This window comes from Penicillium lagena (genome assembly GCF_028827675.1).
Source record: "Penicillium lagena strain IBT 129212 chromosome Unknown utg000008l_segment0_segment0, whole genome shotgun sequence".
NCBI lineage: Eukaryota > Fungi > Ascomycota > Eurotiomycetes > Eurotiales > Aspergillaceae > Penicillium > Penicillium lagena.
In genome coordinates, this window is record NW_026623229.1 from 836,202 (window position 1) to 855,909 (window position 19,708).

Genomic DNA, 19,708 nt, shown 5'->3' on the forward strand with positions numbered 1-19,708 from the left:
GTTTAGTTAATTGGGAACACTGTTGAGACGAAAGAGGGTTTACGGCAACACTTGAATTTTGTACCATTTGCGTCATTCATAAGATCAAAAGAAGAAGTCTACCTGAGAACATACTTCCATAAATCCGGGATACAAGGAAACCAAAGAGGACAGGCCGAAGGTACACCGAACTCGAACGAAACGAAAAAAAGGAAAAATGCCACGAATCAAAAACACGAGCGCGAGAAACCCTGAACAAAGATTTGCACTGTACAAAGGACAATGAAGGCCGCCGAAAAATAAACCAATGAAACAAGGGCTAGCTATGCACATGAACATGGACGCCGATTGTGATGAACTGGTTGGTTTTTGTACACGTGTGTCAGGGCTCCGTAAGACACATATTGAGGATGAAAGAGAGTCTGCTCAAAGAAAAAACCTCCCAAGTAGTATCATGACGAATGTGGGAGAATGACCCCCAGCAAAAGGAGCATGCTGACTGATACAACATAGCAATACCCATCGCAAATATGTGGAGTTAAAAAAGTCGTCAGAATGCATCGACATCGAAAAGAAGTGATGTACATGACATGACAGGGCCAGCGGCTGAAAGCAGACCTTGGAAGACACGACCGGACAATATGCATACACAAGTAAAGGTGTCAAAGAAGCCGGCACAGCAAACCTACATACATACACACAACGCCGATGGAAAAGAGGAACGATCAGATGCGAGGTCGCTGCGTAGACGAGGATCGAAAGGCGTGCTAAGTCATGCGTAGTTCGATTGGAACGAGGGCATGCATGCAAATGTTTGTTAATCAATGCTGTCATCTAGATTCTTCACCCCGTCATCCGGTGCAGGAGGGGATCGGTATTTGAGACCGAATCGGCGCGCGCCTAGACTGTTGGTCCGGACTCGAGGCTGCTGGATTGGCGTGTAGCTGGATGCCATCTTGCCTGATAGGGCGGAGATGCGGGTCTGCGGGGCCTCTGGTTGGGGTTGATTGGGACTGTCCTCTCCGCCAGACCCTTGTGCTGGGGAATAACCAGGCGAAATACCGTATCGGCGGGATCCAGCCTGGATATTGGAGCGGGATGTTGCTGGGGTAGAAGACGCAGGCGCAGGTGCGTAGCTGCGACGGTATTGCAGCCCAGACTGGGAGACGGTGGAAGGGGTGCGAGGCAGTGATGACTGCGGCTGAGCTGGAGACGGTTGCTGTAGTTGATATTGAGGAGAGTGAGGAGAAGACAAGCCGAAGCCCTGACCGTGCTGTGCGCCGGAGATGGAGCGGGAGACTGAGTGGCTATGAGAGTAGCGCTGCCGTGGGGACTTGCTTGGGGCGGCACTGGGTACGCCAACTTCCGTCATAGCCCTTGAGAGTGAGCGAGAATGGGGACTTGTGGTCTCTTGGTTCTCCTCTTCAGCGGGCGCTCTGCGGTTGCGGAGAGAGGTAGAGATGCGATGAAGACGGCTAGTCGGGGTAGGAGGGATGCTGGGAGTTTGGGGCGTCTTTGTCTCCGATGCAGTTTCGGTGCTGGAAAGGGCACTTGGAAAGGCTAAAGATGCTCTGCGTGATTCGAGGCGACGGGAGATGCGGGCGGTGCTCGGATGTCGTTCAGGCGCAGCCACTTCTGGTTCGTGGCTTGCACTCCGTTGAAATGCCGGTTGATATGACGATTGGTACGACGGCGTCGGAGGTACCTGAGGGCTTTCGGGGCCATTTGACGGCTGGGCATGTGCCGGTCCGTCACGACTTGTCACAGGCGAGCGGTTCTTCTTGAGCTGCTCATCCGACAAGGCCAGGCAGAGTTCCGTCAGACTGCGACACAAGCTGTCCGCTTTGCGTCTGGCCTGTCTTTCTGACGAGCTGTATCCACCACCATTTACAACCGAGACGCTACCCAACGGAACTGCGTTGGCACCCAATATCCCGGAAAGATTTAGAGCGTCAGTGATCGTCACCTCTAGGGCCGCGTACACGTCAGTGTTGAGGATGCTCTTAGCCTTTGCCAACGCAGACTGCAGAAGTGGATGTACTTGGTTCTGAGCTGAGCTATTTTCGGCGTCTGTTGTTGGAGTGCTGATTTTGCGTCCATGTTTGGGCGAAGAGGACAAGGTGGTCACGGTGGTGGTCGCGGTGCGCGGCCTCTCATGAGATGCGCCGGAGATCGCCGCTTGGGATGATGGAGGTAGTTTCCCTGTAATCTCTAGCTTCCGAATGCGAGACTTGAGGTCTTCCAGTTCGTCCCAGACTGTAGATGGCGCAGTCGTTGATAATGTAGACTCGGTTCCATCTGCACGAGATCTTTCTCCGTCCATCCGAGGTCGCTCCGTCACTTCGGAGCCGGACGCTTGGCGACTGCTGCGAATAGTCGACAGACCTGAATGGCGATACAGATGCGGATCATGGATGGACGATCTTCGTTCTCCGTTAACCGAGGGAGATTGCGGAGAGGCATCTGGGCTCGTGCGACTGAGTCGGCTGCGCGGTACACCGATGGTAGACCGCGGACCGGAGGCTAAGCCCGAGTATCGGAAGCGATTTGGATCGTCTAGTGGGTGAGCGGATGCTGAGGAATGTGCGAAAGAACTGTATGGAATGGTTGGAGAACCATTCTGAGAAAGCAAGGGGCTGTCGGTATTGGTGAGGCGTTGATCAGGAGAAGGAGTCTGCTCTTCGTCGCGGCGAGGAGTAGTAGCAGTCGGCGTCCGTAGACTTGGACCTGAGTATCCGAGTCGCGACTGTGGGGTTTTTCTTGTCAGTCACCGAGATTTTTGGGGATGTTTGAGCGCACACAGCGACCGGAAGCTCAAGTTGGACTGCGACCACTCACCCGTCTGAAATCCGACCGTCCCAGCGACTCGCGACGGGTCGAGTCGGACCTGGCGATGTTCAGGAAGATATCGTCGTTCCGCGGCCGACCCTGGTCGACGTCTGAAGCAGTGTTGTCTTGGCCCAGTCGGGCGAGGGCGCGACCAGCGTCGCTCAGGGTCCTGGTTTCGGAGTAGGCCACGCTCGAGGGCATGGTGGGCCGTTCACATCAGGGCGCGAAGGAGATATCAGGAGTTATCGGCATCTGGGGAGTATGTCGTGGTGGTCGTCGTGGGGCGTGAAGAAGTGGTGAGGCTGGGGAGTGGAAGCTCAGGCCGGATCGTCCAGCAGGAGCGGGTGTCTGGGCTGTGGGGGCCTCCGGGTCCAGTAACCGTGGAAGTACAGCAGGTACTAATTATGTATTACATACCTGGTATGGGCACAAGAAAAAGAAAGAAAAATAGAAAAAGTATTAAAAAATATTACGAGAAGAACAGTTGGGCATCCAGGGGTGGATAGCGACAGTAGTCACACTGGGAGCGTGCAGGGGATTGATTGCAATGCCGACTGAGGTACTTTGTTTGCCTATAACTAACCAACCCCCTTGGAGAGTACCTAGTATACTTGTGCCAACATAGCCGTATATCCTCGAGGGATAGAAGACCTAGACATCTGAATACTTACTTCAAATAGAATCCTCGATTATTCCACCAACAAAACAAACTACCTCACCCGTGGTTCTGCCCGCATCGCGCCGTGGTTTCAGAACGTGCCTGAAACCGTTGAATTGCCCATATTTAAATATGTATCAAACTATCAACCATTTTTTTGATTGGGGGAGATCATATACTCTGCTCCGATAATTGATTGATTGAACCTAAAGAGCTATTAGAAAAGTTGCCCTTTGGTCATTAACCCAGGACGACTTGATCTTGGGTAAGAAGTATCCCGAGCTGGTTTCTCTTTCAGCATATCTCATAGTACCTCGTGACGTCCACAACCCAATTATCCCTATCGGTGGAGCCATTGATGTTGACTGTTTCGTATGGCGGTCCCAATGGATCAACTATATTGATTTCTATAAACATCTGGTTGACTGACACCCCCGATCCACCTGGGGGTGAGCCATACATACTACATATTACCAAATATAGTAATCCTCCTTAGTCCCCTTTAGCGTATGAACATTATTAGTTACCGGCGAGCTATGTAGATAGGTTTTCCTATCCAAAATAAATCTGTGACTTTCATATACCCGAGGGGAATCCCCCCTCGCAATAAAGTTGTTGGAAGAGCCGCGATTCCATACCTTCAAATCACCACCACCGGCCCGGTATTGCGCTTGATCACCCCCACAGTTTGGTTCTGTCCAAATAGTGTACCCATCCTCAGACTGCCAGGACTGGCACCCTGGCTTGGTTCCAGGTAGGAACCATGCACTACCCCGTGCTCTATTTGAAAAGTCGTATGTGATGTGTAGGGACCCTGCACCAATATCCGTATGCTTTCCATAGAACAGCTTGATTTCCCCAGAGACCGAACCATCATCATTGTATTTGGCGTCTTCGTACAGCTGTCCCGGTTCACCAACTATGCAAGTCATTAGCAAGTGAACTGACTACATTTTCGATATCAAAAACTTACAAGTACCACATATCATTGAACTAGAGTCATAAACTCCTATGACACCTGAGACTCCCTTCAAACCAACTGAAGGTAAATGCAGTAGAACTTTGCAGTATGTCTCATCCGTAAAGATTCCAACCCAGTCATCAGTTGGGCCACAGTGAGTGAGACCTTCCGGGAGGTCGGTATCCATTGCTTCGCAGGAGCCCGTATAAATCAGAGCCGGGCTATCCGCTTGTATGTTGAGGTCGGGTACATTTAATCCAATCGAGTACGCCAGGGTGCCAAAGGCAAGCACCGAGATCCAACAGGACTTCATCTTCATCTAATACAGTGATAGGATCAATCATTTGAATCGAAAAGAAAATGAGCCCGAGGAAAATAGATATGTAAGTGACTAGGCCCCTTTATCATAGATTCAGTAGTTGAGTAGTTCTTATGGGTATATTTGTACTATAATGGCCAAGACCACCCTCCATAGGTTGAGTAAAAGGCCATGGCCCCATTTTGAACTTTTTATGCCTCATAGGTCATGGTCGACTCCTTTGACTCTCTTTAACCACATATCGACTAGATTATAGAATGTACGAGTCATAACTTTCGCGTCGCTCAGTGACTTAAAGCTGGTACATTAGATAAGGTCCAATTAAGTTAGAGATAGATGGTACAGTATGGACCGGCAGCGCGCACCGTAGACGGAGGGATAGTTAGTAGGCTGACCAGCGAAGCAACAGACCAATGGGTAGGTAACCCTGAAAGTCAGTCCAGAATATCGTATTTAAAAGCGTTTTGGCGAACATATACTTGCGTCTATCCGATCAAACTCTTCAGAAGGAATTTCATTTAATGATTGTAATCCCCAACAAAACAAACCACCACATCCATGGTTCCGCCCGCATCGAGCCGTGGTTTCAGTGCGTGCCCGACTGCCCATGTCTAAATATACATCTCAAGCTTCAACTCATGCAGGTTGAATGCAGGTGTTAGATAGCCACGTAGGTCATTCCCGTTGGACCAGGGAATCAAGGAAGATGTTACAGGAGACTGTGTTGCTCGCCGAGACATAATTAATTAGATGGGGCCAAGGGATGGGCTCGAGGGAAATAAGCTTGATCGGGGGCGGTAGGAATTTTCGCCATGTATACAACCGGCCCCTAATCGACACGACAACAGTACCCTCGATTCTTCGGATCAGGCCATATCGGTTGTCTGGTGAACGGGGCTCCGTCTCGTGGAATCCTGACTCGAGGCTCTTTTCTTTCGTTGTGGCATTCCACCCCACGTGGGATCCCGTGATCGCCAAGCTCCTGGCGTGTTTCACCATTGCGTTTCAGCTGGCGTCGAAGCGCCCATCCTGTTTCACGGGTGCAGTACGCCCAGGGTCATCCATGGTTCTCTGCCCGCCCACCGTTCTCCCGGTCGGTTCCATCCTTGTGGGATATTAGTGTGATTGTGGTTATTTTCTACTCCTGTTTTTTTTTTTTATCTCTGGTTCCGAGCGAAGGCCCCCCATTCATCTCAGCCGAGGGACCTACCGAGACCCGTGCACAGGGACGGGACGGATCAGGGCCGAATTTGGAACTCAACAGCCCCTGATGGTCAAGGACATCCCTCGATACTAGTACGGTAATCCGTGTAAAGCGAGTGTATGTACTGTGTGCCGGTGGAGAAGAAACTAATCGCACGCCATCGTAGTAATCCGACGGCGGGAGCCTCTCAGCTGCTCCCGTTTGGCGCCAGCACCCCCTATAATTAGAGTCAGTTGGTTTCATCTCGCCCCCAATGTGTCCAAGCCCCCCCTCAAGCCCTGGATCGGCGGCCCACTGTGTTAGTGAGTGACCGAGATCGATCGTGGGTTATACCTTTCTTTCTTCTCCTTCTTCGTCCATCTCTCATTCTTCTTCTTCTTCTCCACGACTTACCCACCCACCACCACCCACCACCCCCAGAAAGGGACGGGCCCTCCTTCTCTTCCCTCTCTCTTTGGGTCATTCCCCGGAGGAAGGACCATCGCTGCGACCCTCAGCCATCCGCCTGGACTGGCTTTCTTTTTTTTTCTTTCATTGTCATTCGTCTTCACCTCCCCCCCTCCCGTCACTCTTTTCATCTCGACTATCCAAAACCAACTCAGAGACATTCGGACGATCCCTGTGCCGAGAATCCCTTCTGGTATGTGAGCGCCCAGTCTCGATCCCACCAAACCTCGACACCCAAATCCCACCTGGCGACACGGCCCTTCCGTTCGCACGGTGACGACTCGTGCCTGCAGAGGATCAGTTCTGTTGTGCATGGGTGCGGATCATCGATTTCAACCCTTGCAGCTCGCAGCTTGCCACTGACGCCTTCTCCTTCCCAGAAAAACCCCCATCTTGCGCCGGTAGCAATCATCGATCCCGAATGCCACCATTGCCCCCTCGAGCAAAGTGATTTCTCGGTTCCCAAGGGCCGTGGCCTTGTAACCCTCACGCCTCGAGAGATCCCAAAATCATGCCAGTACAGACCAGTCCACCGTCCTTCCTGGACTCGTTCCCGTCCTTTATGTCGGTCTATGGTGGACTGCCCCCGCGCTACAAGGAGGAAGAGAGCAGCATCCAGCCTCTTCAGGTCCCATCCCATATACCTGTCGATACACGTCGCCTTCATCCCTTCGCTCATCGCGAAAGCGTGTCGTCTACAACTACGGCGTCAACTGAATCCTCGCCGACCACGACGGTCTCGCCTTTTGACTCACCCGCCGGCGGTGATATCTCCCCCAGCTCGTCCCCGGAATCCCCCACGGCGATGCCCATGCCATACCCTAAATTCACGCCGTTTGCTGCTCGTCATATCGAGCCTGCATCGCATACGTCCCTATCAGCGGACGTGCCCCGGCTGTCGCCCAATCAGTCCAGCAATGCACTCCCCAGCCCCAGCTCTCCAGGGCGACGAGCCCGGAACCTGAAGAACCTATCGCTGCGGATGCCTCCACCATCACAGTCCCGACCTCCTATTGCCACCGCGTCAGTCGTGGAGACGACTTCCAAACACCACCTGTCGGCCCCGCCTTCTCCGATCCACATTCCTCCCAAGAGTGCTCGGCGGCGACCCGCAAACCTCACTATACGGACTCCGGGATTTGACAAATCGTTCTCTAATCATGCCATTGACGTGGTTCCTCCCACCCCTCTGGGACCACAACAATCCCTTCGACACACCGAGTCGTCGCCGTCCTTGGCGTCGATCACATCGCCCTGTTTCGCCCCCAAAGGCGGGATGCACCTTCCACGCCCGATGACGCACCATGGTACCCGTCCGTTCTCGGGCGCATCTTCAGAGGATACTACGTCTCCGCTAACGTCTATTCCTGACGATGGATCTACCTTCTCACACGGCGTGCTGCATGAACTAGAAGAAGAGGATGATCATATCGACTCCCGGGAGTCGTCCCGCAAGAAGGATCGAGGCTACCCGAATGGGCCTATCCTGATTCACGACTCGGGAGTGTATCTGTACTTGGAGCCGACCGCCGAAGAGGCTGCCAAATTCGACGTTGTGGTGAATGTCGCTAAAGAAGTGGCCAACCCGTTCATTACCACCAAGGAGGAACGAAATGATACGGTCATGAGCACCTGGCGTAACGCCTCGATGGCCTCGAATCGGTTCTCCAGCGGCGATCCTCACACTGCAATGTCCGAAGCATCCTTCAAATCGGCATTTGAGTTTCAGCCCCCTGGCTGTGACGCGGGTACTCCGACCACACCAACCCCCACTTCTGCAAACCCCAACCCGGAGTATATCCATGTTGGATGGGATCACAACTCGGAGATTCTGGACGATCTGCTTCCTCTATGCGAGCTCATCGACGATCGGATATCCCAGGGCAAGAGGGTTCTGGTGCACTGCCAGCTGGGTGCCAGTCGCTCGGCTTCCCTGGTGATCGCCTATGGTCTGTATAAAAACCGACACCTGGACTTCAACTCAATGTATGAGATGGTCAAAGAACGCAGCCAGTGGGTGGGCCCAAATATGAGCCTCATCTACCAACTCACAGACTTCCGGTCACGGTTAATGCGAGGACCGCCGTCGCGCCCTCCTCCCCAAGAGTGGTTTATCAATGGCAACCGCAGGAGCTCTGAGCCCCAGCACCCTCAGGCCCAACAGGCAACTGCAAATGTGGCCGCCGCCGACTCGACACCAAGCCACCGACCACCTTTCCGTCAACTGGCGCAGGCGCCCTCGATGGGCTGTCTGAAAATCCCTTCGACGAGCTCCATGCGACCGACCACCAGCGACGGACGGGGTATGCCCAAGTCGCCCTCGCCCAAGCGCAGCCTCTCACCGCGCCCATTGCCATTCCGCCAAAAGTTCCAGTCTATTGCACCCGCCTCGGGTTCGGGTCGACGACGCGGCCTGGCCCGCATCAGCAGCTGCGAACCCCTGATCCAAACGCATGTGTTCATGCGCGATGCGCCGAGTCCAGAACCGGCCTTGTTTTCTCCCAGAACCACCGACTTTCTCGCACCACCCTCTCTGGTACCACCATTACTCCGGCCTCCTCCGTCCTGGGGCAACTCTCACGCTCCAGATGCTCCACAAGCGATGCAGCTCACACCTGAGCCTGCCGATCCGCGCTCCCCTCCCTCGGGCGGCGAGCCTCTGATCATGAGAAATATTGATGAATTCCTGTAATTGTGCGATTAATCAGTCTCCTGGATCCGGTCTGAAACGATTCCATGACTTTGACATCTGCAGATGTCTTTGCTTGTTCATTTGTTCATGAGCCTGAGGGCTCTTTTTCTTTTCGATTTTCGCTATTTTATCTTTCCCCGTCATCTTCAATTATGATCATGACTTGCATGACCAAAGCGGGCTTTGCTTTGCATTTTGACACTTTTTTGACACTTTTCAGTCCACGGGTTATACCCGGACTACTCCATCGCTTGCCTTTTTATTTTTCCCTTTTGTTTTTATGTCATGGCGTCTCGGGTGTCAACACGGACACGAAACTCTTGATACCAACCGCGGCTGCGAAAGACTCCCGTTATCTTTCGGCAGGTCTGCATATCTGTAATATTATTGCGGAGGAATTGAATACCTACCTATGCATGTTGAAGAAGCATTCAGCATTATTGTCCATACCGTCAGTTTTGCGCCTCGCGTAACAATAGATGATTTCGCTGTGCAGATGTACAGGAGTTGGTGCCAGCCAGAGTTGATAAGGGGTGATAAGAAGCCCAACGTCATGCCCGAATCACCAAATTTTTCTCACCAACTGCCACTGCCCCAATGGCCGACTCCGCCCCAACCTATCTCTCGCCCAGCGAGTTAGGCTCAAAGGACTAGTAAGTGTGTCTTGTCTCTCTGAATTGCAAGTTCCAAACAGCCCAGGTGTTTGTGGCATACCCTTTTCATCCCCCGCGATTGCACTCACGAGGAAGAAGAGACATCTCTGCATGTGCCAGAGCTATATGCTCTGGCTCTTCTTCCTCCTCTTCTTAAAAAGCACAATCGAATACAGACAGAAGCTAACCTACTCTCCAGCTGGGAAACATACTACGCACGCACACTCGCGCATCTCTCCCAATCGCAACCACACCACCCATCATCCACCGCCACCAATACCACGCCCAATGCGCCATCCACAGAAAATGACGACTCCTCCGACAATGCCTCCGAAGTAAACGATGATGATGACCCCGGCACATCATGGTTCTCCGAACACAACGCGCCCCAAAAGGTCCTCCGCTTCCTAACCTCAAAATCCTTCCCGCTGTCCCCGCACAACACCCTCCGCCGCCGCGGCCATTCAGCTTCAGCCACTTTACCCCACCAGCCTAGTATCCTCGATCTGGGCACGGGGAATGGGAGCATGCTCGCGCTGTTGCGGAAGAAGGGCGGGTTCGTGGGTGAGATGGTGGGCGTAGATTACTCGGCGAGGAGTGTGCAGTTGGCGAGGGAGCTGCAGTCCAGGAAGGGGCATTCTGCTTATCATACAGATGATGAGGATGAGTCTGATGAGGATTATGATGACGGGGAAGATGAGGAAGAGGGAGAAGACCATGGTCCGAACGCTGCTGCGGAAGAGGAGGTTGTGCTTGCTACCCCCGAGCCCGGAAAAGAAGCCACGGAGGCAGTCAGCATCTCTAAAGATACAACTGAGATTGAAACATCGGAGATTCGCTTCGAGGAATGGGATATCCTCGGCTCGACAGCACAGCTTTCCGAGACCGGCACCCCGTCGTCCGAAGCACCCCCCGCAGACCGAAAGCTAGACTGGTTCCCTTATGAAACGGGCGGGTTTGACATCGTTCTCGACAAGGGCACATTTGACGCCGTGTCACTATCAGACGACGCCAAGAACACGCATGTCTGCGAGCGGTATCCGCGTATTGCGCGGCGGTTAGTGCGCGCGGGTGGGTTTGTGGTTGTGACGAGCTGCAATTGGACGGAGGAGGAGCTGGTTACTTGGTTTGTTGGGGGTCGTCATGATCAGGGGGAGAAGGATAGATTGGTTGTTTGGGGAAGGGTTGAGTATCCCCGGTTTCGGTTTGGGGGGCATGAAGGGCAGGGGGTAAGTACGGTGTGCTTTCGGAGGGTTGTGCAGTAGGTATACTATAGCATTGAGGACTGGATAGGTAGTTACATCAAACTACATCTCTTAAGCCCAAGTCTAGTAGATATTTGCATAGGAGAGGGGATAGAATCAAGGAGCTGGTTTTGAGAGTTGAACGATGTCGGAATGTAGATGGTTAGACCTTGAACGATTCTCGGAGGTCGGACGTAGGTAGTACATGTATACCTAAGCTACTTTGGAGTATGCAGAGAGGATGGGAGCTAAGTCTATATTGATTACTCTGCAATCTAAAAGTGAGAACCTAATGTAGTGAGGCTTACTCTTCAGCACTATAGCTTGCTGGACTCGTATGATATACACCAAATAATGTAGATATCCCTGGTCAAACTTGTCAGAATAGCCATCGCATCCGTAGAGGTCATCAACCGATGGCTATCAAAGGAGACGAGATTTAACGACGTTGATGAGATTGGCCCGATGACCCAACTGGATGTTCGCATTAAATAGAGAAGAAAACGCTGGCAAACAGGAGTGACAAACTGTCAACCTGCAGCAGATGTTGCTAGAACTATGCCACTCATCCGACGGAATCCTTCAAGCAATAGAGAACTTTAGGAGCAGTCTTCCTCGCTCGAGGATTCTGCATACGGATCAGCAGCATCAAACCACCTCGCACACTTGATGGTCCAGAACGCCTCATTCGCAAACTGGGTGTAGCTCTCAGCGTTTTCGACAGCCAAGCCAGTCTTCGCTATGACGTGTAACTGGTGAAGCTTGTTTTCATGGTCCTCGGTTGCGCTCGCCAGGGGCGGAACAACCAATTTCGTGAAATGCGTGTATTCATGCAAAATGGTCGACCCCATTGTGTCCATCTTCTTTGTCAAAATGTCGCCAACGGTATCACAAGTAACCGCAGCAACATTGTCATATGCTTTATCAATCCCACCGGTGGAGGTAAATGCAACGGGACAGATAATCAATTCAGGCTTGTTTGGGTTGTCGTAAAACAACGCCTGACGCTTTCGTTTAATACAGTGGTATTTCCCTGTCTCGGGGTCCTTGTAGTCTTTGACAACCTCAATGGAACTTAAGAGATCGCTTCCGGTGGGAGGAGTGGATTCGCCGAGGATATTGTTGAAAACCTCTGCCTAGTTTGTTAATGTCGAATTCATATTTTTCGATGTATTGAGTAGAAGATTACCCTTGACTTTGTCCTTGTCTCTTGGACGGAAATACTTCTGGTAGACCTTGTCCATTGATACCTGGTCCAATGCGTGTCTGGCGTGATTCGCTAACGTCAAGGCATCATGAAATGCGCCCCCGATCTGTGCTTGCTGACTAGGAGTAAATGCTCCGAAGCGAATCTGTGGGCTGTCGCGCTTTTCTATGGATCGAATCGTCGTATCGAGCAGAGGTGATGCGAGGGCAGAAACCCATAAGAAAGTGGAAAGTAGAGCCCTCAACACCATTTTATACACTGAGAGACTGTATCCTAGGAATTGAGTATTGGATGACGAACGATTATTTTCTAATCATGGGGTACTCGGCTTTATATCCCAACTTTATAAGCTGCACTATGTAATCCGTAGGGCGTAATGTAATCTGCATCCTGGCTTAGCGGGCCAAAAGGGGTATGTACGATGCCTTTGGCCACTTTATGAGAACTCAAACTTCATGAGTTGAAGGAATCGAAGGAATAATAATAGGTAATGTTGGCCCTATGGCCCCCTTTTGTCTGATTTCGTAGTGCTTGGCTGGGGCCGGAAATGGGGCTAGCACTTGGAATGTTTGGGGTTGATCAAGCCTCAGCCCTAATGCAGGCCAAAAATAAGCCGACATACGGGGTAAACCGTACTGTACTGATGGGTGACTTGGCTGCCCTGGTTTCCCCTTCAAGCATTGTTCGCGAGCCCCAACCCAACTCATCGAGCTAGTTACACCCTGACTTTGGTCCCGTCAAGGAGCAAGGCGGAAATGTGCTACTTATAATGATAGACAGTGGCTTCGACTTGGAACTCTCCGGTATAGATCTCCTTCACCGAATGGTGGGGGAAGCTCAACGTCTTTACTAACAGGAGCTCGCGGCGACTTGCCGGACAGTGAAAAACGAGGCCGCCGAGGACATACGTACTGAACTGGAGGGTTAAGCTCCCTCTAGATGGAGTCATAGAACTAAGATGGCGACTATAGCCGCCGGAAAGAGTATAGGAGTGACCCCGAAAGCTTATTTAACAACTCGACCAAAAAGAGATGGACGCGCCTACTTCTAATAGGTACCGAAATCCTCTAGCTACTCAAATATGGAATAAGCGGCTAACTTCTTGGATAGGCTTTTGACCTGCAAGATGATAAATATGGTACACTATTGACGATGTCCTAGACTGTCCCCCCCGGTGCTGCGGGAGTTGTCAGGGCTATTCTGGGCATATGCCTGATAGAGAGACCGTGTGGGTTTCGGCAAAAGATTGATTGATCATAGAGTGGAAAACATGCTCATACCCTCCAGTCCTTAATTTTCTTCTATGAGAATTCAAATAAAGTAAAGACGATCGCATACCTTGAATCAATCTAGTCTACCCACCAGCACATCTTGAGCCCGCCGGGCATCTTGTGGCGCGAAACCATGGTATTGTTCCGATATATTCTTGAACTCGCCCTCGGATGTGAACAGCTATGGCGGGTCCAGTCGTCCCTGCACGACTAGGTCGAGAAAGAAAGGCTGATGCCGCTGTGGAGCCGCCTGGCCAACTCGGACCGTTGGCGTCTTTTGCATCACCGGCCCGATGGTGAAGTCGTGCAGTTGCGAAGTCTCCAAACAACGCTACATTTCCTTGCGCGTGACCTTGATAATTGCGGCCACTATGTCGCTAATTTCACGTTCTATTCAAATTGCTTGCTGGCTGTGGAATGCGGACTACGTGCTGCAGGACCTGGAGGCCTCAATTGAACGGCCTCATTGAATTTAAGCGTAATGTGGAATACATTCTGGATTTAATTTGATGAACCTAACTCAAGGAAAAACTACTTAGGATTTTCTAATTCGAGAAGTCGGAATTCTGTATACGATCTTGTTATAGCGGCCGACATCAACCACGATATGTAGCTATATTAGAGACCACATACCTATGAGCTCATGATCTAATACATCCCAATTTATGAGACTCCCTTAAATAAGATTCAGACACAGCTCCTCCGCCCTGGAGCTCCGGTGACCGTCCTCTGTTCCCAGATAAGGAGGGTTCCAATCGAGTCCAGGCTGAACGTCGCCGTGGCACCACAGCCACTCACCTCCGTGAAGCGTACCAAAGCCGCCTGAGCTTCTTGGATAAGCGGCTTGTCACTAGATGTAGATATCATGATTGTCCTTGAACAATTGGTCCCACATAGCCCTAACGGGATTCCCTATCTTGATCTATATCAATCTATGTACAAGTACCTAAACCCACAACGCCATCCCATGAAACCTCGCCCCTACCCATGCATCTCCATCTAAGTCATGATTTCTTCCTCAACACAGCAACCACACACCACCTCCTCCTCATCCCCGGCCCTTCCCCCTCCCTAATTGGAGCCCATTCCCTCCTCACCTCTGCCCCATCATCCCCCCTCGCCAGACAATCCCGCTCATAAATGCGCTCCACCTCCAACCCCAGACTCACAGCCGTCTCAAAGAATCCCGCCACAATCGCTCGACCTGTATGGAAGTTCGCGACGACCCAGATGCAGCCGCCCGGTGCGAGAAACCATAGCATCGAGCGCACGAGATTCTCGTGCTGCGAGCGCATCCAGTAGCAGTCTGCGGCAATGATGCGGGTGAAGTGGGCTTTGTTGGCGAGGGAGAAGGGGTCTGAGAGGACGCCCCATTCATGGGGGACTATTGCGGTGGTGTTTAAGCTTGCGCTTATATGGCGGAGATTGTGGGTCATGTTAAAGGCAATTGCGCCGGAGAGGGCTGGCGAGGAGGGGTGATCTGTTGCGGTGACGGTGGCGGCATTGGAGAGAGCACTGATGAGTGAAGGGAGAGCGGCGCCTAAATATTCATCGTTTCGTATGAGCCGGAATGCCTGCTTTACGCACCTGAAGTGCAATTGACTCCAAAGAGAAACAAAAAAAAAAAAAAAAAAAACTCACCAGCACCAAGCTCCAACACTCTCTCCCCATCAACATTCCACATCTTCGCCTCCGCCTTCCCGGCCGCAGCATCCTCTACCCCCTCCGCAACCACCATGCCCGAATCCCACAAGAAATGCGCAAACAGCTTGCGTCCCTCCTCGACGGGATACTTATTCACGCCATCCATCCTCTGGTCCAATCCCGCGGCGATCTCCTCCGACCGGTTCGCGCTCTCGCCCGGGTACGTGGGCACCATGATTTCGAGATCGCCATAGGCCGGCGACGCGTAGAGGAGGTGCTGGCCTGGATCGCCGTGGAAGGAGGGGGCATCGTCGGGGAAGAGGTGCGGGAGGAAGGCGCCGAAGACATCTTCGGGCTCGTCTTCGTCCGGTCGGGTTGGCGTGGAGGTGTCGCCGGTGGGAGGGCGTGGGGCGGGTCGTAGGCGGGCCTGAAGCATTTCCTCTTGTCTGGAGGGGAAGCATACGGAGTTCCAGACAGAATCTTGAAACCATATCTAACGTGTTTGCATTGTTTGTTTATGTCATCCACTGAGGATTCCCCCGCCAACACACTACCGAGGTATGTCGTCCGTGGACCATGGTGAGTGACCAGATAAGCGCTGATAATTGCACTGGATGATGTTGGTCTTGCCCGTCTCGGATCAGCAGCCACCATGCCAGATTCAGCCCGGCCGATGCAGGTATGCGGGATGGGGCGAAGTGGAATGTGCCAGAACCAGGCACCGAGCCCCCTTCCACTGGCGCAGGGCGAGCTCGAGCTCCCTGACGAACTAGGGCGGTTGGAGGAAGGATCCGCCTGCTGCAGGGGGAGCGTGGGCAGGACACAGTTACATAGGGAGGGTATCAACCGTACCGCGTATCCTGGGGGTTGTCGAGGTTGTGCTGTCCAAAAGAGCCATGACCATCAGCTGATCGGGTGATGTCATGTGGCCCACTTCCAAGGCCCGTCGATTAGTGAGTTACATAGTCTGACTCATCCAGGCTGGGAAGTTATTTCCCTCATCCTGGCGGGTGATCGTCAGGCAACGGGAGCGTTGCTGCTGGAGTGACTGCTCTGGAGGGAGGCGAGAAGAATATAGTTCTAATCAGCGTGGTCCGCGTAAAGACTGGGCGGAACTGCCTCCGAACCACGGGATGGCCTCCCCTGGGATGCCCGTCAGGTCGAGAAGCGAAACTGTGGGTCAATCGCGTCACACGCCGTCCAGAACACCATACCACGGCCACCACCGCCGTCCTCGTTCCATTCACGCCCTTTCTCTCTCCTGGTAGGAAATCACAAGAGACACCCTACTCGAAATCAACCGAAAATACGGCCATCCATCCGACCATCATAAATTATTTTTCTGGACCAGACAGGCCGCAGATCAAAAGCCCCCCCGCATGCTCACCCAAAAAGGCCCCCGCAAAGAGTGAGCGATTTTGGTGGGCCAGACCATACCGGATCTTTGTACGGTACCATTTCGCCCTCCTCTCGCCTTTTTTTTTTCCTCCTCACACTTTCCTTCTTCTTTCTTCCCTCATCTTCCGCCCGTTCATTCATCCCGTCCTTGTATCTCTGCCTTCTCTCTCTCTCTAACGACGCCAACCTGGCTTCTGCTCGACTCGACTTGGATCCATTCCGCCACCCCACCACCGCCACGACCCGCTCACAGTGTCTAGCCGCCCAGGCTGCCTGCCCGCTGCACTGCCCACCCAGCCCTGAATTGAGGGCCTCTCTCTTCCCTGAGGGCTTTCCGACTCTCGATTGCCAACCGCACTCTCAATCTCTCTGATCATGGCTTCGTTCAAGGTACGTGTTCCGACGCGGTGATCCCTCACCCTTTTTTTTTTTTGGTTGATCGCGTCGCTGATGATTTGGCCCCTTCGCCATTTCAGGAATTGTCCCTTTCCCGCCCACTCCCCAGTCCCAACCAGCGAGCCCACGCTCACTCGATCTCGCTGGGTGCCGTCAATGCCCACCACCGCGTTACTCGCCGTAAGAGTGTCACCACCGCTGCTGCCAATGCCGCCGCCGCGATCGCCGCCTCGCTCAAGGACTCCGGAGAAGCCGCGTCACTTCCGATGGGTTCCCACCGCCGCAGCCTCGCCGGTCGCAAGGGACTAGAATCCAGCTCGGTCGGAACGGCTCCTGGGTATCTGTCTCAGGGCCTGCACAGTCCCAGCCAGGAACCCCCGGTCGCTCGCAAGTCCTCTCCCAGCCAGGCAGACGAGGCAGACGCGAAACTCAAGAACCGGAACCGCCGAGCCAGCGAGGGCGCTCAGCTGGTGAAGGGCGATGGGAAACGCTCCATGGCGGACCTTCGCTGCGGTCGCTGCGGGAAAGGGTACAAGCATGGCAGCTGCCTGTCCAAGCATATGTGTGTATCCTCCCCGGCCGTCTCTCCCTTGCTCGATCGGAAATATGCACCATGTTGGCTCTGTGCAGGTCGCCCTCGTGGTCATTCACCTTCCTCCCCTTCCAAATCCCCTTCCAATTTTCCTTTTCTCTGGCAGTTTGGTTGACGTGTGGTTTTTTTTGTGGCATATTAGGTGGGAGCATGACCCAGCATGGGCAATTACCTCGAAACTACTCATTTCCAAGCACCAGCAGGTGCAGCTCCTGGAGGCCGCCAGCGTCCTGGTCAACATGAACGTCGACGAGCCCTCCGATGACTCCGCCGAGGTGGAATCGGTGCGATCGTCCGCATCCCCCGATGCGTCGTCGCAGGCGCGCGATGGCCTCAGCTCGGCAGAGACCACGCCGCCGCCGCTGGATGAGCGGGAAGAGGACGACGACTTTGAGATGTCTGGCGTGCCGTCCCAGTGGACCAAGCGGCCTAGCATCGGCAACATGTCGGCCTTCTCCCGCTCCTACCAGTCGATCCCCTCCAGCTCCTATACGGGCAGCGCTCCGCTGCACTCGCCGGCCTTCTCGTCCCACTTCCGACACTCGAGCATCGATACGCGTCCCTCGACCGCCGACACTCGACTGCACGAGGATGACGAGGCCGACCTGGCTGCCGCCATCGGTCTCTGCAATTTCGGCACCCCGCGCACTGGGCCCGTCTCCATGACTCCCGATGTGCCCCCCGTGCCCCCACTGCCGGCCCGCTTCCTTGACTCCAGCAGCCACCCAGGCACCGTCGGAGAAACAACCGAGCCCGCTCGCCGAGATTCCGAGGCCAATATCTTCCTCCCGACCTCACTCAACCCGTCTCTGTCGTACAAGGTGTCGGACGAGCGTGAAGTTCGCCCTGGCAGCGCCGCGGCCCGCGAGTCCCGTCATCGCCGCAACGCGGACGTGGATTTTGGCAGTCGCCCCGCGCCGGCGGATGACGACGATGACGGCGTCTTCGGCCGCATGGAGGAGTGATTTTTTCCCTCCTCTCTGCTCTGCTCAGAGACGGACAACGGGTCCCCCTTTAACTAACCCCTCTCTCCCAAACGACCCTTTTTCACGACCATGTACGAGCTTGAGCGATTTCCTTTTTTTTTTTGGGCTATTTCTTGTTCTCAAATTCTGCAAGCCACCCTGCTAAATTGGCAAACCACTCTCTGCTGCCACCTCAATCGATGAGATGGTTCCTCAAGAGATCCGAGTTTTTCCTGTCAGGCGTGTACATCTTCTCTCGGGACTTCTTTCCATCCCATGTATCATGTCTCCTTGGCCACCCGTTTTTTTTTTTGGTCCTTTTGGACCTCTTATTCCGGAAACCCATAAATGTGGCCCATTCGCTGGCCGGCGCATAACTTGTTCGTTTGTTTTTCTTGTTGTCTCGCATCATCACCACCATTATACTCATACTCATACTCATACTCACATCCCCACCAACACCATCTTCTATGTTTCCTTGCCTGCTCGGTCCATATAAACCCAAACCCCAACAAACAATTCTCTCCACACCACACCCCCCACCCCTCTTGTGTGTCTCTCGTCCGCTTCTTCTTTCTCAACGCGTCTCTGTCGCCATGCCATGGAGAAATGCCCTACGTTGTCTACTCTTCCCGTCCTACTCCGCGGACCGGGCGCACGATGAATATAATTCATGAAATCATAGCTTTTTCTTCTAGTCTGTACACTGTAGGGTGCTGCAGTGTGCACACTTGTAGATTGAATAGACAGAGTACATACATGTGTCTACGCCCATATCCCGCACGTGGGGAATTGGGGAGCTAGCTACATAGATCTACATCTACGTGCAATCAAGGTCCACGGCGGAAAATACACCCGGTCAATGGCAAGTGGCGGAGTCGCCTTGAGCTCACGAGGCAAAACCCTAACTCAAACCCAAACAAGAAGGAAGAGGAAGAATGGTAAGTAGGAAAGAAAAGTGGACAGAAACAAGACCACAGGGGGCAAAAAACCGCCAGGGCCTGGGGTATCTCCAATAATACAAAATTCCACAAAAATACAAGACACTAAAACAAAAAACTATCCCCGAGCGTCAGTAGTCAGGGGGGTGGTTGGTCGAATTCACCGGGGGCCCTCTCCTCCCCGAGGTCATCCTCCCAGCTTACTTACCCCCACAAGCCACAACAGCAAGAATAGGCCCAAGCTCTAACTAGTAATCAACTCTCCCCCGCTTTTTTTGCCCGTTCCCCCTCCATCGCCGAAGCGATCC

At 53.2% G+C, this 19,708-nt stretch overlaps 9 protein-coding genes across 9 annotated transcripts; 4 read left to right on the forward strand and 5 right to left on the reverse strand.

Moving 5' to 3' along the window:
- Window positions 1-796: 796 nt before the first annotated feature.
- On the reverse strand, window positions 797-3,009 carry N7510_010898 (putative LPXTG-motif cell wall anchor domain protein; the record flags this gene model as incomplete). The annotated part of the gene is made up of 2 exons (XM_056982823.1): window positions 797-2,725; window positions 2,818-3,009. 2 exons carry the CDS (start codon window positions 3,007-3,009, stop codon window positions 797-799), a joined length of 2,121 nt encoding a protein of 706 aa, XP_056828317.1.
- A 976-nt stretch (window positions 3,010-3,985) lies between these two features.
- N7510_010899 (uncharacterized protein) lies at window positions 3,986-4,740 on the reverse strand (the record flags this gene model as incomplete). The annotated part of the gene is made up of 3 exons (XM_056982824.1): window positions 3,986-4,000; window positions 4,051-4,385; window positions 4,440-4,740. 3 exons carry the CDS (start codon window positions 4,738-4,740, stop codon window positions 3,986-3,988), a joined length of 651 nt encoding a protein of 216 aa, XP_056828318.1.
- A 564-nt stretch (window positions 4,741-5,304) lies between these two features.
- Window positions 5,305-5,866, forward strand: N7510_010900 (uncharacterized protein; the record flags this gene model as incomplete). Its single annotated transcript, XM_056982825.1, has 2 exons — window positions 5,305-5,335; window positions 5,595-5,866. The coding sequence occupies 2 exons, from the start codon at window positions 5,305-5,307 to the stop codon at window positions 5,864-5,866; spliced, it is 303 nt and encodes a 100-aa protein (XP_056828319.1).
- Window positions 5,867-6,548: 682 nt separating this feature from the next.
- Window positions 6,549-6,809, reverse strand: N7510_010901 (uncharacterized protein; the record flags this gene model as incomplete). The annotated part of the gene is made up of 1 exon (XM_056982826.1): window positions 6,549-6,809. The coding sequence occupies one exon, from the start codon at window positions 6,807-6,809 to the stop codon at window positions 6,549-6,551; it is 261 nt and encodes an 86-aa protein (XP_056828320.1).
- A 99-nt stretch (window positions 6,810-6,908) lies between these two features.
- On the forward strand, window positions 6,909-9,089 carry dspD (putative protein-tyrosine phosphatase; the record flags this gene model as incomplete). Its single annotated transcript, XM_056982827.1, has 1 exon — window positions 6,909-9,089. The coding sequence occupies one exon, from the start codon at window positions 6,909-6,911 to the stop codon at window positions 9,087-9,089; it is 2,181 nt and encodes a 726-aa protein (XP_056828321.1).
- A 597-nt stretch (window positions 9,090-9,686) lies between these two features.
- Window positions 9,687-11,007, forward strand: N7510_010903 (putative S-adenosylmethionine-dependent methyltransferase; the record flags this gene model as incomplete). The annotated part of the gene is made up of 2 exons (XM_056982828.1): window positions 9,687-9,742; window positions 9,942-11,007. 2 exons carry the CDS (start codon window positions 9,687-9,689, stop codon window positions 11,005-11,007), a joined length of 1,122 nt encoding a protein of 373 aa, XP_056828322.1.
- A 578-nt stretch (window positions 11,008-11,585) lies between these two features.
- N7510_010904 (uncharacterized protein) lies at window positions 11,586-12,230 on the reverse strand (the record flags this gene model as incomplete). Its single annotated transcript, XM_056982829.1, has 2 exons — window positions 11,586-12,118; window positions 12,176-12,230. The coding sequence occupies 2 exons, from the start codon at window positions 12,228-12,230 to the stop codon at window positions 11,586-11,588; spliced, it is 588 nt and encodes a 195-aa protein (XP_056828323.1).
- Window positions 12,231-14,468: 2,238 nt separating this feature from the next.
- On the reverse strand, window positions 14,469-15,544 carry N7510_010905 (putative nicotinamide N-methyltransferase; the record flags this gene model as incomplete). Its single annotated transcript, XM_056982830.1, has 2 exons — window positions 14,469-15,004; window positions 15,106-15,544. The coding sequence occupies 2 exons, from the start codon at window positions 15,542-15,544 to the stop codon at window positions 14,469-14,471; spliced, it is 975 nt and encodes a 324-aa protein (XP_056828324.1).
- Window positions 15,545-16,881: 1,337 nt separating this feature from the next.
- Window positions 16,882-18,459, forward strand: N7510_010906 (putative C2H2 finger domain protein; the record flags this gene model as incomplete). The annotated part of the gene is made up of 3 exons (XM_056982831.1): window positions 16,882-16,896; window positions 16,983-17,464; window positions 17,637-18,459. 3 exons carry the CDS (start codon window positions 16,882-16,884, stop codon window positions 18,457-18,459), a joined length of 1,320 nt encoding a protein of 439 aa, XP_056828325.1.
- Window positions 18,460-19,708: the final 1,249 nt, after the last annotated feature.